The 12,787-nt window shown below is 35.3% G+C and overlaps 1 protein-coding gene across 1 annotated transcript; it reads left to right on the top strand.

Annotated features, from left to right (window-relative positions):
* Window positions 1-1,191: 1,191 nt before the first annotated feature.
* On the top strand, window positions 1,192-2,085 carry LOC124935052. Its single transcript, XM_047475516.1, has one exon. The coding sequence runs from the start codon at window positions 1,192-1,194 to the stop codon at window positions 2,083-2,085; it is 894 nt and encodes a 297-aa protein (XP_047331472.1).
* The last annotated feature ends 10,702 nt before the right edge of the window (window positions 2,086-12,787 follow it).

The following is a 12,787-nucleotide window of genomic DNA, read 5'->3' on the forward strand; positions in this document are numbered from 1 at the left end:
ATAAATGTGATTGTCTTTCCCTTTTACTTCTGTGGCAATTATAGTAACTGAATTATTTGGGTATCCATTAAAATCATGCTCAGCTATTGTTCCCGGTACGTTGGGAGGATTTCCCTCAGCATTGCTAGAAACTAGTCCCCCACCTGTATCTTTAGTAAAAGAAGTTTGCACAAATTCAACAGAAATTGTTTCTCCAGTTGAAGCCTGCTGAAGTTTCCCATTAATCACAACAGGTTGCATCTTTGCAGAGCTTAAATCTGTAGTTCCATATGCAGAGTTCTTTGCTTCCAGCAATAATTTTAGAAACATTAGCAGCATAGTCCACATCATCATCAGAGTCAGTACCATCAGTTACTGTTACAAAATCCAGCCTAGTACCTTCTTGATCAACATCTATGTATCCTAAATCCTTCAACCTAAACAGATCTAAGCAATCCATTGTTTTCAGCATATCAGAAACAACACCAGAACCAAATGCTGAAGAACCCTCCTTCTTCCCATCAATGCTAGAAACACGAACTGGAAAATCCTCTTTTAGCACATCAATATAGCCTAATTCCAGAATTATGTCCTTGCTAACCCGAGGATCAGAAACCAATCCCTGCATACCTCCTTTAATTTCATTGATTTTATAAGTAACACAGCCTGGGTATTAATCACTGTGAAACTTAAACAATGTCTAACAGTTAACAACATCAGATATCGACTTGAATGTTATAGAAAATGAAGATCATTAAGGATCTTCACATTCTATAAATATATAATATATGTTCAAAATTAAATTATTGAAGTATTAAAAATCATTAATAAAATTCCAAATTACTAATCATAATTTTATATTATTGAAAATTTTATTCAATATTCTAATTTTATTTGTATTTTTTTTTCTCAATTACAGATCAAGAAGTTATGACTAGTTTAAATGAAACAACTTTCTACATGTTTGCTTGGGAGATTTTTACATGGTTGACTGCAAAATCTATATTCAAGTTGGCAATAACTTCCAAACAATGCTTGAATTTTATGGAAGACATATCATTTTGTAAACGACAAGTACAAAATATGATACTTAAGGACGATTGTGAATTTTTTATCCAAACAAACCATGTACTGCACTTTCCCAACGAGAACATAATAAATCTTTTGTCTCTTAGAGACCAGCAATTAAGCTTGGTTATTCAACCACAATCTATGGAGTTTTTGAGAGATGTTCAACTACTTGTATCGAGCGGTGGTCTTCTTTTTTGTAGAACTTCCCGAGAGAGACCCGATCATGTCGAACCTTTTGTGGTCATTAACCCGGCCACTGGAATGAAGGTTGAAGTATCTGCACCTTCTGGTTTGTCAAGAGTAGAAAGAGATAATAGTTTAAAGGTTGTGTTCAACCATAATAATAATGGCGATCCTTTTCTTATGATTATTATGATAGATAATGATGGTTGGAATGCAATATATAAGTTAATGGTATACTCCTTTGAAGAAAAGAAGTGGAGAGGGAAGAGTCAACGAGGTATTGATATTGGAGGAAGAAATTTAATGGTGGAAAATCATGTGTTCTTCGGTGATTGCATTTATATTTTGTCGGACTTTGATTGTTATTATTTCACACATAAGAGTGAATATTTTCTCCCTTACATCTTGTGTTATAACGTAGAAAAGGAAAAAACACAATTTTTGAGATTACCGAAGCAGGCCAATGAAGGGCGAAACCACAGTACTTATCAAGTCAACATCTTTCTATGGAACGAGTGCAAGACAATGTGTCTGGTTAAGTTTTGTAAAGGCCAATTCACAATATGGGTATGGAATAAAAAAGGTGAGAAACAACAGTGGGTTCAGATTTTGAGGAAGACACTCTCGGATATTGGATTACTATCTCATGTTGATGTTGTCGGTTTTACAGTAATGAATGGAAAGACGTTGGTTATTGTAATGGAAAACAAAAAGGTTTACTCTTACAATCTGGTGAGTGATGGTACGGCGACTCTAATAAGCAATAACCATAGATGCAAGGGACGGAATTTTACAATGCATTCGTACTCTAACACCTTGGCTCAAATTCCAAATGCTGTGCCGATTTTCTAATCAGGCTAAGTTAAGTTAGATATTTTTTTTTATTGAATTATTATATGAAAATTGTTTGAAATTGTTTTGTTGAACTCAGAGACAGATACAGCAAGTTGATCCATGTACAATCTTGATTTTGAACAATAGTTCTAGTATACATTTATCAAGTTATAACTTTTGAGTCAGGGTTGCACCTGAATGTCTCATATATATATATATAAAGAATTTTCGCACTTTTTTTATTATCGTTATTGTTCTTGGATTTTTTTATTTTTATTTCTTTTTGTTAATTATAAATTATACTATCATTTTTTCTTGTTAATTATATGTTAAAAGCTTTTTTACACTGAGTAATCAATTTTGAAATATTATGTTTCTTCTTAGGTTATAGTATCTTATGTGAAGGCATGGAATATATTATACCACAATTAAACAATAGATTTATTTTGGACTATGAATTGATATTGATATATAAGAAATGGCATTCCCTATTCTCCCATTAATGGTTTCCTTATTTTATACATTCATTTCAATAAATTAATTAATTCAACTTATCAAAAAAGTTATATTTATTATAAAAATAGTGTTGTTTTAATATATTTTTTTTAACAATTTACATAAAAATTAACTACATAATGATGTATTATGAAATAAAATTGATATTTTAAAATTGAATAGTAAATTAGATGACTAAAATTATTTTTTGGAAGCTCATCATTGTTTTATCTATTAGTTTTAGATACTTGACATTATTACATGAAAAAAAAAGCTCATTTAAACGTATTTAAATGTATGTACTTGTACAACTAGCTCACTTAAACGTTTGTACTAATAAAATGTCATTTAAACATTTAAACGTACTATCTAAAATTGACTCATTTAGCCTCCTTTAACCCATCATGATTAATTAAATATTAATATATTTTCTCTCTCATTCCTTTTCATTTATTACTAATAAATGAACCTTATATTTTTATCTTTTTTATAATTTTTTATTATTTTTATATGAGTATTTATGATTAATTATTTTTATTTTATTTTATATATATATATGAGCATTCATTATTAATTATTTTAACTCTATATTTCTTCTTCTTTTTTTTTTTCTTATATTCATATTAATTATTAATTATTTAAAATTGTTTGATCCCAATTATTAAATATATAACAATGAAAATTCTTTCAACAATAAAAATTCTTCAACACAAAAATAAATTAATTAATAATTAAAAATTGGATAATAATAAAAACTCATTCATCAAACACCAAAAACCAAAAGAGTAATAATCAAATATTAGACAAAACAATACCTTACTACTATAAGTCGTGAATAAAAATTAAATAAATATTATTATTATTATTTATATTAAATTAAATAATAAAATACCCTTTTACATTTTTATTTATATTAAATTAAATAAAAAAAAACTCTTCAAAATGAAAATTACAGTAAAACATAAAATTTATAAATAAGTTGTTAAATTTTTTTAAAAAATGAAAATTTAAGAAATATGAACTAATAAAAAAAGAGAAGATGAAATATAAAAGAAAAATTAATATTAAAATAATAAAAAAATTTAAAATAAAATAAATTACTTAGTTTAATTAATGAAAAAGAAGAGAGAGAAAATATATTAATATTTAATTAATAAATATATAAATTTAAAAATAGAAATTAACCATAGTTTTTATAAGAGGCTAAATGAGCCAATTTTTGATAGTATATATATGTTTAAAGAGGTATGATAAACCCAACGAATGAGTAGCGAAAGCAAGGCCACGAATCCTACGTGGCCTTGCCAGCTAGGAGAGAGAAAAATAAAGAAAAAAAAAATTCTACATATCCTCTTTCACCCAATAGGGTTTCATATTTCTGTATTTCTTTCTCTCTCTGAAACGCATCATTTATTTCTCTTCTCCGGCTGCATTTATTTCTCTTCTCCGGCTCCGACTGCATTTATTTCTCTTCTCCGACTGCATTTATTTCTTTCTACGGCAGCATTTACTTCTCCATGGTATCCTTTTTAAGGATCTTTATTTTTTTTTGAATAGATCTAGGGTTTAGATTTTATAGATCTAGGGTTTAGATTTTACAGATCTAGGGTTTACATTTTACATAAGTATTTATGGATTTAAACTGTTTGAATTTTCAGGAAACCGAAGCACCGAACTTGAACAACCCAGTAGATGAAGAACTTAACCTGAACAGATCCACCCATGTTGAACCCGAAAGGTACCCTGAACAGATCTAGTGGTTTCGGGACAAGAAAGGGTCCTTCCTTGTCCCGAAATGGTTGGTTTCGGGACAAGAAAGGGTCCTTCCTTGTCCCGAAATGGTTAGTTTCGGGACAAGAAAGGGTCCTTCCTTGTCCCGAAATGGTTGGTTTCGGGACAAGAAAGGGTCCTTCCTTGTCCCGAAATGGTTGGTTTCGGGACAAGAAAGGGTCTTTCCTTGTCCCGAAATGGTTGGTTTCGGGACAAGAAAGGGTCCTTCCTTGTCCCGAAATGGTTGGTTTCGGGACAAGAAAGGGTCCTTCCTTGTCCCGAAATGGTTGGTTTCGGGACCCGAAATGGTTGGTTTCCGGACCCGAAAGGGTGGTTTCGGGACCCGAAAAGGGTGGTTTCGGGACCCGAAATGATTGGTTTATGGACTTTTTTCTTACGGTTTCACTTAATTTTTGCAGTCACATTCCTAGTGTTGGAATGATATTTTCCTCCGAAGAACAACTTCTTGAATTCTACACATCATATGCCCACTTAACGGGATTCGGCATTACCAAATTATGGAGCAAAAATGTAGGTGGTAAGAGGAAATACTTCGGCGTTGGTTGTGCCAAGAGTTTTCTGAAAGAATCGAAGTCAAAAAACAAGTTTCATCAGCCTAGACCAATAACGAAGACAGATTGTAAAGCAAAGATTAATGTTGTTGTTCGAAATGAAGGGGAATATGTGATAACAAGTATTTTTCTTGAGCACAACCATTCTTTAAGCCCTAAGAGAATACGTCATGTTAGATCCTACAAAGTAATTGACGGAAATGTAAAGAGAAGATTGGATACAAACGATGAAGCTGGAATAACTGTGGCCAAAACATTTCAATCACTTGTAGTTGAAGCTGGAGAGTATGAAAACATGTCTTTCGATGAGAGGACATGTAGAAATTACGTTACAGAAGCACGACGGTTGAGGTTAGGGATTGGGGATGCTGAAGCACTCACTAATTATTTCTTAAGAATGCAAACCAGGAACTCAAACTTCTTCTACCTTATTGATTTGGACGAGGAATCCCGAATTAAAAACGTGTTTTGGGCAGATGGTAGGTGCAGGGCTGCCTTTGAAGATTTTCATGATGTTATCTCTTTCGATACAACATATTTGACAAATCGCTATGACATGCCTTTCGCTCCGTTTGTTGGTGTTAATCATCATGGTCAATCCATTTTGCTTGGATGTGGGTTATTGTCAAGTGAAGATTCAAATTCTTTCACATGGTTGTTTAGAACTTGGTTGGAATGTATGCATGATAGACCTCCCAATGCCATAATCACAGACCAATGTCGATCCATGGCGATTGCAATTGAGAAGGTATTTCCTAAAACGCATCATCGATTTTGTTTGTGGCATATAATGAAGAAACTTCCTATAAAACATGGAAGCCATACTGAATACCATCTAATAAAGAAGAGGCTGAAAAACATTGTATACAATTCCATAAATATTCAACAATGCGAAGAGGATTGGAATAGACTAATTGAAGATTATCAGTTGGAAGATAATGTTTGGTTGAAATCTTTGTATTTGGAAAGATCTAAATGGATACCTGTTTATGTCAAAGGACAATTTTGGGCCGGGATGTCAACATCTCAACGGAGTGAAAGTATGAACGCCTTCTTTGATGACTACGTGCAGTCTAAAACATCCCTCAAACAATTTGTCGAGCAATATGATAGGGCTCTGTTGAGAAATATCGAGAGAGAAAAGAAATTGGATTTCCAATCGTTTAATTCTTTGATACCAACTGTTAGTGGATTTGCCTTCGAAAGGCAATACCAAAACTTATACACTCCAGATATATTTAGATTGGTTCAAGTAGAAGTTAGAGGTTTGATGTTGTGCGACATCTCAGCCATTGAAGAGGAATGTTCAGTTTCTATATTTAGAGTTGAGGAAATCATGTTGGGGGTTAATGGAGAACATCTAAGAGATGTTTCTTACAAAGTACATTACACCGAAAAGGATTGCAATGTGAAATGTGAATGTCGATTGTTTGAGTTCAGAGGTATTTTGTGTAGACATATCATGGCTGTGTTGAAAAAAATGTGGGTGAATGAGGTACCAATGTATTATATAATGGACCGGTGGCGTAAAGATATTAAGCGTGGGTATCAAAATATCACCAACATTTATGATTCAGATATGTCCGTGGAAGAAAAAAAACGTCACAATAGTCTAACTCGATTGATGCAAGAGGTTCAACAAGTTGGAGTAAAATCGGAAGTAACTTGTTCTTTTTGGATGAACGGAATAAAAGGCTTGATGGAACAGTTTATGTCACTTAACCATGGAAGCACTGAAGCATCTAAAGACCAAAGCACAGAAGCATCTCCATCTCCATCTCCATTTCAATCTCCCGCTACATCCATTTTGATACACTCTCCTAAGAAAGTTAGAAGTCGAGGACGACCACCAACAAAGAGGAAACAATCTTTAATTGAAAAAATTCCCAAGACTTCGAGATCAAAAAAGAAGGGAAATACGGCCACAACATCTACAGTTTTGGATTCAACACAACAACAACAACAATGGAATGATCCACTTTCAACTCAATTATCCTTCACATCACTTTTGTCCTCTCAAGTATATGTCGAAGATCATGCGTGTGGTGATAACATTCAACGAAGATAGTACTTATTTTGATCATGTTATAACTTTGAATATTTCATTTTTATCATTATTGTCCTTTCATTTCTAACGAAGATAGTCCAACCAAGTTAAAGCAAGTTAAAAACCAAGAGAAAACAAGTTAAAAACCTAATTTCGGGTCCCGAAACCACTTATTTCGGGTCCCGAAACCACCTTTCGGGTCCCGAAAACACATATTTCGGGTCCCGAAACCACATATTTCGGGTCCCGAAACCCCCTTTCGGGTCCCGAAACCACCTTTCGGGTCCCGAAACCACATATTTCGGGTCCCGAAACCCCCTTTCGGGTCCCGAAACCACTTTTTCGGGTCCCGAAACCACCTTTCGGGTCCCGAAACACCTTATTTCGGGACCCGAAATACCTTATATAGGGACCCGAAACACCTTATATCGGGACCCGAAACAACCTTTCGGGTCCCGAAACCAACCATTTCGGGTCCCGAAACCACTTATTTTATACTTGGTTTTTAACGTACTTTATACTTGGTTTTTAACTTGTTTTAACTTAGTTTATACTTGGTTTTTAACATACTTTATACTTAGTTTTTAACTTGTTTTAACTTAGTTTATACTTGGGTTTTAACTTAGTTTATACATGATTATAATTGAAGACAAAAAATGTACTAAATTAATTAAGAGTTGCTGTTATCATACAACTTATATGTTTCAGGACATTCTACTTTTAAAATGTCTACAAACTTCTTTAAGATGTTCTGGATATTTTTGTTTAAGTTTGAACGGATGATCATTGCAGTGTATTTGACTCGCAATGCTTCAAGCATTCCCCTTGCCTGTAGGAAATTATAATTCAGCGGTTATTAAAGATTTGTAAAACAAATGAAATGTGAAAATATGTAACTTACATTTTCTATCGTTATACCACAATTCAAATTTGTTGTATCGCCCTTGTACCAATGAATATGTCTCATACAGTATATTCCGCAATCCGTTTTATTTGAACTGTCTTGCCAAGGTAATTTCAAAACATTGAACGGGAATTGAGCAATTTTATCCGCGATCCCTTGGTCGATAGTTCGGAAGTAGTCCACAACGTTCTGTACCTGTTTTACCAAAGAAGTTAATAAACACTTTCAAAGAAGTCAATACATTATGTGTAAAAAAGACTTCAACGTTACCAGTTGCCGAGTTGTGACATATTTATCATCCCATTCAATATCTGGGTCCAGTGGGAGGTTGTCGAGGACTTCAATTGCTTGGTTTCGCATATTGATGACAACCACATAATAGTGATTTTCATATAAAATTGGGAAAAATATCTGCAAGAATATCACCAAGATTCACATATAATCAAAAATCAGATAATATAAAAAAGGACTTACCAGCTTAGCAGTTTTCATGTGTTCGGGAGTTAATTCGAAAATTCTCATTTCTTCAACCAATCTTTCAATGAAAAGGTCTTTCATTCTCCAAAAGTCCTGCAAATGAAATCAACATCAGAATAAGAGATAATTGGTTTAAACAACAATGAAAGATATAGAGACTTACAGAAACGACTGTCGAAAAAACTATTTTCGAGTCGGGAGTTGATTTGCAGTGAAGAGTGATCATGTTTGCCCACGCATCAATTATCCCACTTTCAACATGGCATTCATTTTTCATTGATTGAAATTGCTCTATGTTGATATTGGTAAGCTCGGATACATAGAATACTTCCTTGCTGAAACCAGATAAAGAAGAAAACAAGTTAAAAATCAAACTTTCGGGTCCCGAAACCACCCTTTTCGGGTCCAGAAACCACTATTTTCGGGTCCCGAAACCACCATTTTCGGGTCCCGAAACACATTATTTCGGGTCCCGAAACCAGATTTCGGGTCCCGAAACCACCATTTTCGGGTCCCGAAACTCTCATTTTCGGGTCCCGAAACCAGATTTCGGGTCTTGAAACCACCATTTTCGGGTCCCGAAACCACACTTTCGGGACCATTACTTCAGCCAAACAAACATGATTTAAAAAACTATGAAATATTGATTTACCAGGCATTCGAATCAACTGCATAAATGAATCCCACAACGACTTCATCTCGGTATTCCATATTGACATAATGATAGAACTCTAGATTTCTTTGCTTGTTCTACTTCATATATTGAGATTGAAGGCTTGCTGGAAGTTCCATCATATGTATGGGATATTTCCGTATGGGATATTTCTTCTGTTTTTTGGAAGCAACCAATTCTTTTCCCGCATGAGTTTGAGGGGCAGGCTCGATGATCTTCGTCGGCTTGTTCTGCGTCATGTATGGAGATTTAAGGCGTGCTGGAATTTTCATATGTCGCACTGGATTTCACCTTCTTTTTCTTGAAGATCCATCTTTTTCAGGTACTTCATCTTCAGCTTCCTCTTCGAGAACACCCACCTGAGTGTGAGCTACATCAGTTTGAGCCCCATCACTGTGAGCACGCTCAGTTTGAGCCCCCTCACTGTGAGCACGCTCAGTGTGAGCCCCCTCAGTATGAGCCCCCTCAGTGTGAGCGTCCTGATCGTTTACCCCATCATCCTCAGTGGGTGTTCGATCTTTGAAGTATCTGTGCATGGCATCCCTAAAAGGTTTATTACTGTCCATTGCTCTATAAATTACGTGGATGGCGTTGTCATACATTGGCGAGGCATCCCAGCCTGAAGTTAAAGATTCCAGTCTTCTCGTGGCTTTTTCAATAAACAGCGTACATTTAGCAATCCACGCCAAATTCTCTGTAAAAGTCAGTTTATCAACGTCCGGACCTGCCGTGTTAAGAGGTGTTATATGCATAGGTGGTAGGCCTTGATTCGTAGGTGTTGATTGCGTTGGTTCTGACCTCATCCTAGGTGGCCTCATCCGAGGTGGTGACCTATTCCTAGGTGGTGACCTATTCCTAGGTTCTGCTGCTGCTGCCGCCGTCTTTGGGGTCTCAGACACCCCCTCATTCATATCCTCCTCATCATTATCCCCCACATCATTATCCTCCTCATCGTTCTCCCCCCACATCCCCGGTAGTGGAATTCGTCCCACAACGCTTCCTCGTCCGAATCCTCCATTTTCTAACTCCGTATCCAGTCTAAACTTCAAAGTCGTGTCATTCCAACATGACAGTATTGGAAATCAACGGTCATTAACTCCTCCCAGTTGTGGGTTGCTCACCCTATACACGTAGCACAACTGAAAACAAACATATGTTAATTAAAACCAATTATTTTTGCAAACAGAGAAATTAATTAACGGATAACTTACAATAAGGAACGTCTGTGGTCCTTGGAAATGTCGTTTTTCATTCTCCTTCACTTTTGCGCATGATTGAACTAATCCTTGAAGTACAAATTTGCACCAATTGAACTTCTTGATATTTTGAACATCTGAAATAGATTTCAGAATTCTATACCTGCAAGGGGAAAAACATATTTGAGGATTTATTAACATGTCATATAAGTTGTGATGCAAATGAAATAACAAAAATGATAGTACCTTGATAGTTGACCTAGGTGATCACACCAGAGAAAGCAGCTGACAACAAATAATACGAAGTCTATCTTAAAATTGTTGTCAGCAGCTTTGTTCTCAATCATTTTCGTCGGCATAGCAGTCACTAAAGGAGCGCCATTAATAGGGTTACCCCATCGAGTCCTAAATGCCTTCAGCTTGTCATCAGTCTCGTTATTCTGACATTCTACAATGTCCAACTCCCCTCTGGGGAGACCCAATACCATTTCAACATCTTCTTCTTCGATTTTCACTTCCTCGCCATTCTCTAGAGTGAAAGAACATTTATCACAGTCAAACTGCCTCACTAGATAACGGGATATCTCCCCGGGGCATTTTGAAAGTGATAATGAAAGTAGATGGCCAAAGCCTATTGACTTCACAGCCTCCTTTTGATCATTAGACAGAAGTTGGAGAAGATTGAAAAGGCCAAAAGAAGATGTCCTAGTTAAAAAAAGGTTGTGTGGGGCTGCTTTGGGAGCTGCTGCTCTGGGGGATTTCGGAACTAATTTGGGAGCTTTTGGGGATTTGTGAACTGCTTTGGGAGATGCTGCTTCTTGGGCATTCTTTTTACGTTTATTTGCCCTATAAAAACAAAAGATAAACATTTAAAAAACATGAAACAGATAATCTAAGAGAAACAAAGTTAAAGCAAGTTAAAAACCAAGAAAAAACAAGTTAAAAATCTAAATTTCGGGTCCCGAAACCACCCATTTCGGGTCCCGAAACCACCCATTTCGGGTCCCGAAACAACATTTCGGGTTCCGAAACCACCCATTTCGGGTCCCGAAACCACACTTTCGGGACCCATAACAGCCAAACATTACAAAATCCGATTTATGGGTCCCGAAACTACCCATTTCGGGTCCCGAAACCACACTTTCGGGACCCATAACAGCCAAACATTACAAAATCCGATTTATGGGTCCCGAAACCACCCATTTCGGGTCCCAAAACCACACTTTCGGGACCCATATCAGACAAACATTACAAAATCAGATTTATGGGTCCCGAAACCACCCATTTCGAGTCCCGAAACCAACCATTTCGGGTCCCGTAACCACCCATTTCGGGTCCCGAAACAACACTTTTGGGACTCATAACAGCCACACATATCAAAATTCAATTTTGGGGTCCCGAAACAACACATTTCGGGTCCCGAAACAACACTTTCGGGTCCCGAAACCACACTTTCGGGACCGTTCATTCAAAAAACATATCAAAATCAAATTTCTGGACTATGTAATCATACTTTCGGGTCCCCGAAACAACACTTTCGGGACCCATAACAGCCAAACATATCAAAAATCACATAAATCATCACATAGAAGCAAATAAACACAAAATAATCAACCATTTCTATCGTTAAAATCATTAGAATCAGCAGAATCATAAAAATCCATAACCCTAACCCTAAACCCTAACCCTAACCGCAAAAACCTAAACGGTCTTCAAATCATCAAAATGTTTTAGGATTCTAAAGGAGATGTTATTTACCTTGTCCTTGGAGATTTTGGAGTCCTGCTTAGAGATGTACCTGGACCACCAGCCTGAAAAAGAGAAAAGATATTCACGAATGCAGACAGTGAAGTGAACGGAAATACCCGAAGGAAAAGACCTACCATTTTCGATCGAAAGAAAGAAGATGAATAAAGTTGAAGAAGTCGGGGATGCCGCCGCCGGAGAGAAAAATCGCCAGAGAAGAGAAAAATCGCCGCCGGAAAGAATAAATGAAAAGAAGAAAGAGAGAGGAAAGAAGAAGGGGAAACTGAAACGTTTTTCTTTTTTTTTTCAATTTTTTTTTCTTTTTTTTTTCTCTCTCCTAGCTGGCAAGGCCACGTAGGATTCGTGGCCTTGCTTTCGCTACTCATTCGTTGATATTATCATTTCTCATGTTTAAATAACATTTTATTAGTATATACGTTAGTTGTACAAGTATATAAGTCTAAGTGAGCTTTTTTCTTTATTATATTATATTAAAATTATAATTTGTTAAATTATTATGAGTTTTCTCTAGAGTAACTTATCACAAATTATGTAATAATTTGTGCACAATTATTTTGTTGAGTTATTTTTTACCATAATTTTGAAATATTTACAAAGACGTGGATTAATGAAATAGTTTCATTCTTTAAAAATTTAAATGATAGGATTGAGAATAATTTATAAAAATATATTTTTTAACTATCAATTTACTCTTAATTTTTGCTATTAGATTGCCATAATCAAATTAATTCTTAATTAATTTTATCATATATACTCTCCCACGTGTTCAAGAAATCATGACTAGTTTTAATTACAAAAATATTATATCATTATTATGAT

This window comes from Impatiens glandulifera, chromosome 4 (assembly GCF_907164915.1).
Source record: "Impatiens glandulifera chromosome 4, dImpGla2.1, whole genome shotgun sequence".
NCBI lineage: Eukaryota > Viridiplantae > Streptophyta > Magnoliopsida > Ericales > Balsaminaceae > Impatiens > Impatiens glandulifera.

What these genes read in the sequence shown, in the direction of transcription:
- LOC124935052 (XM_047475516.1), top strand. Translation starts at nt 1,192, where the DNA reads ATGGAGTTTTTGAGAGATGTTCAACTACTTGTATCGAGCGGTGGTCTT.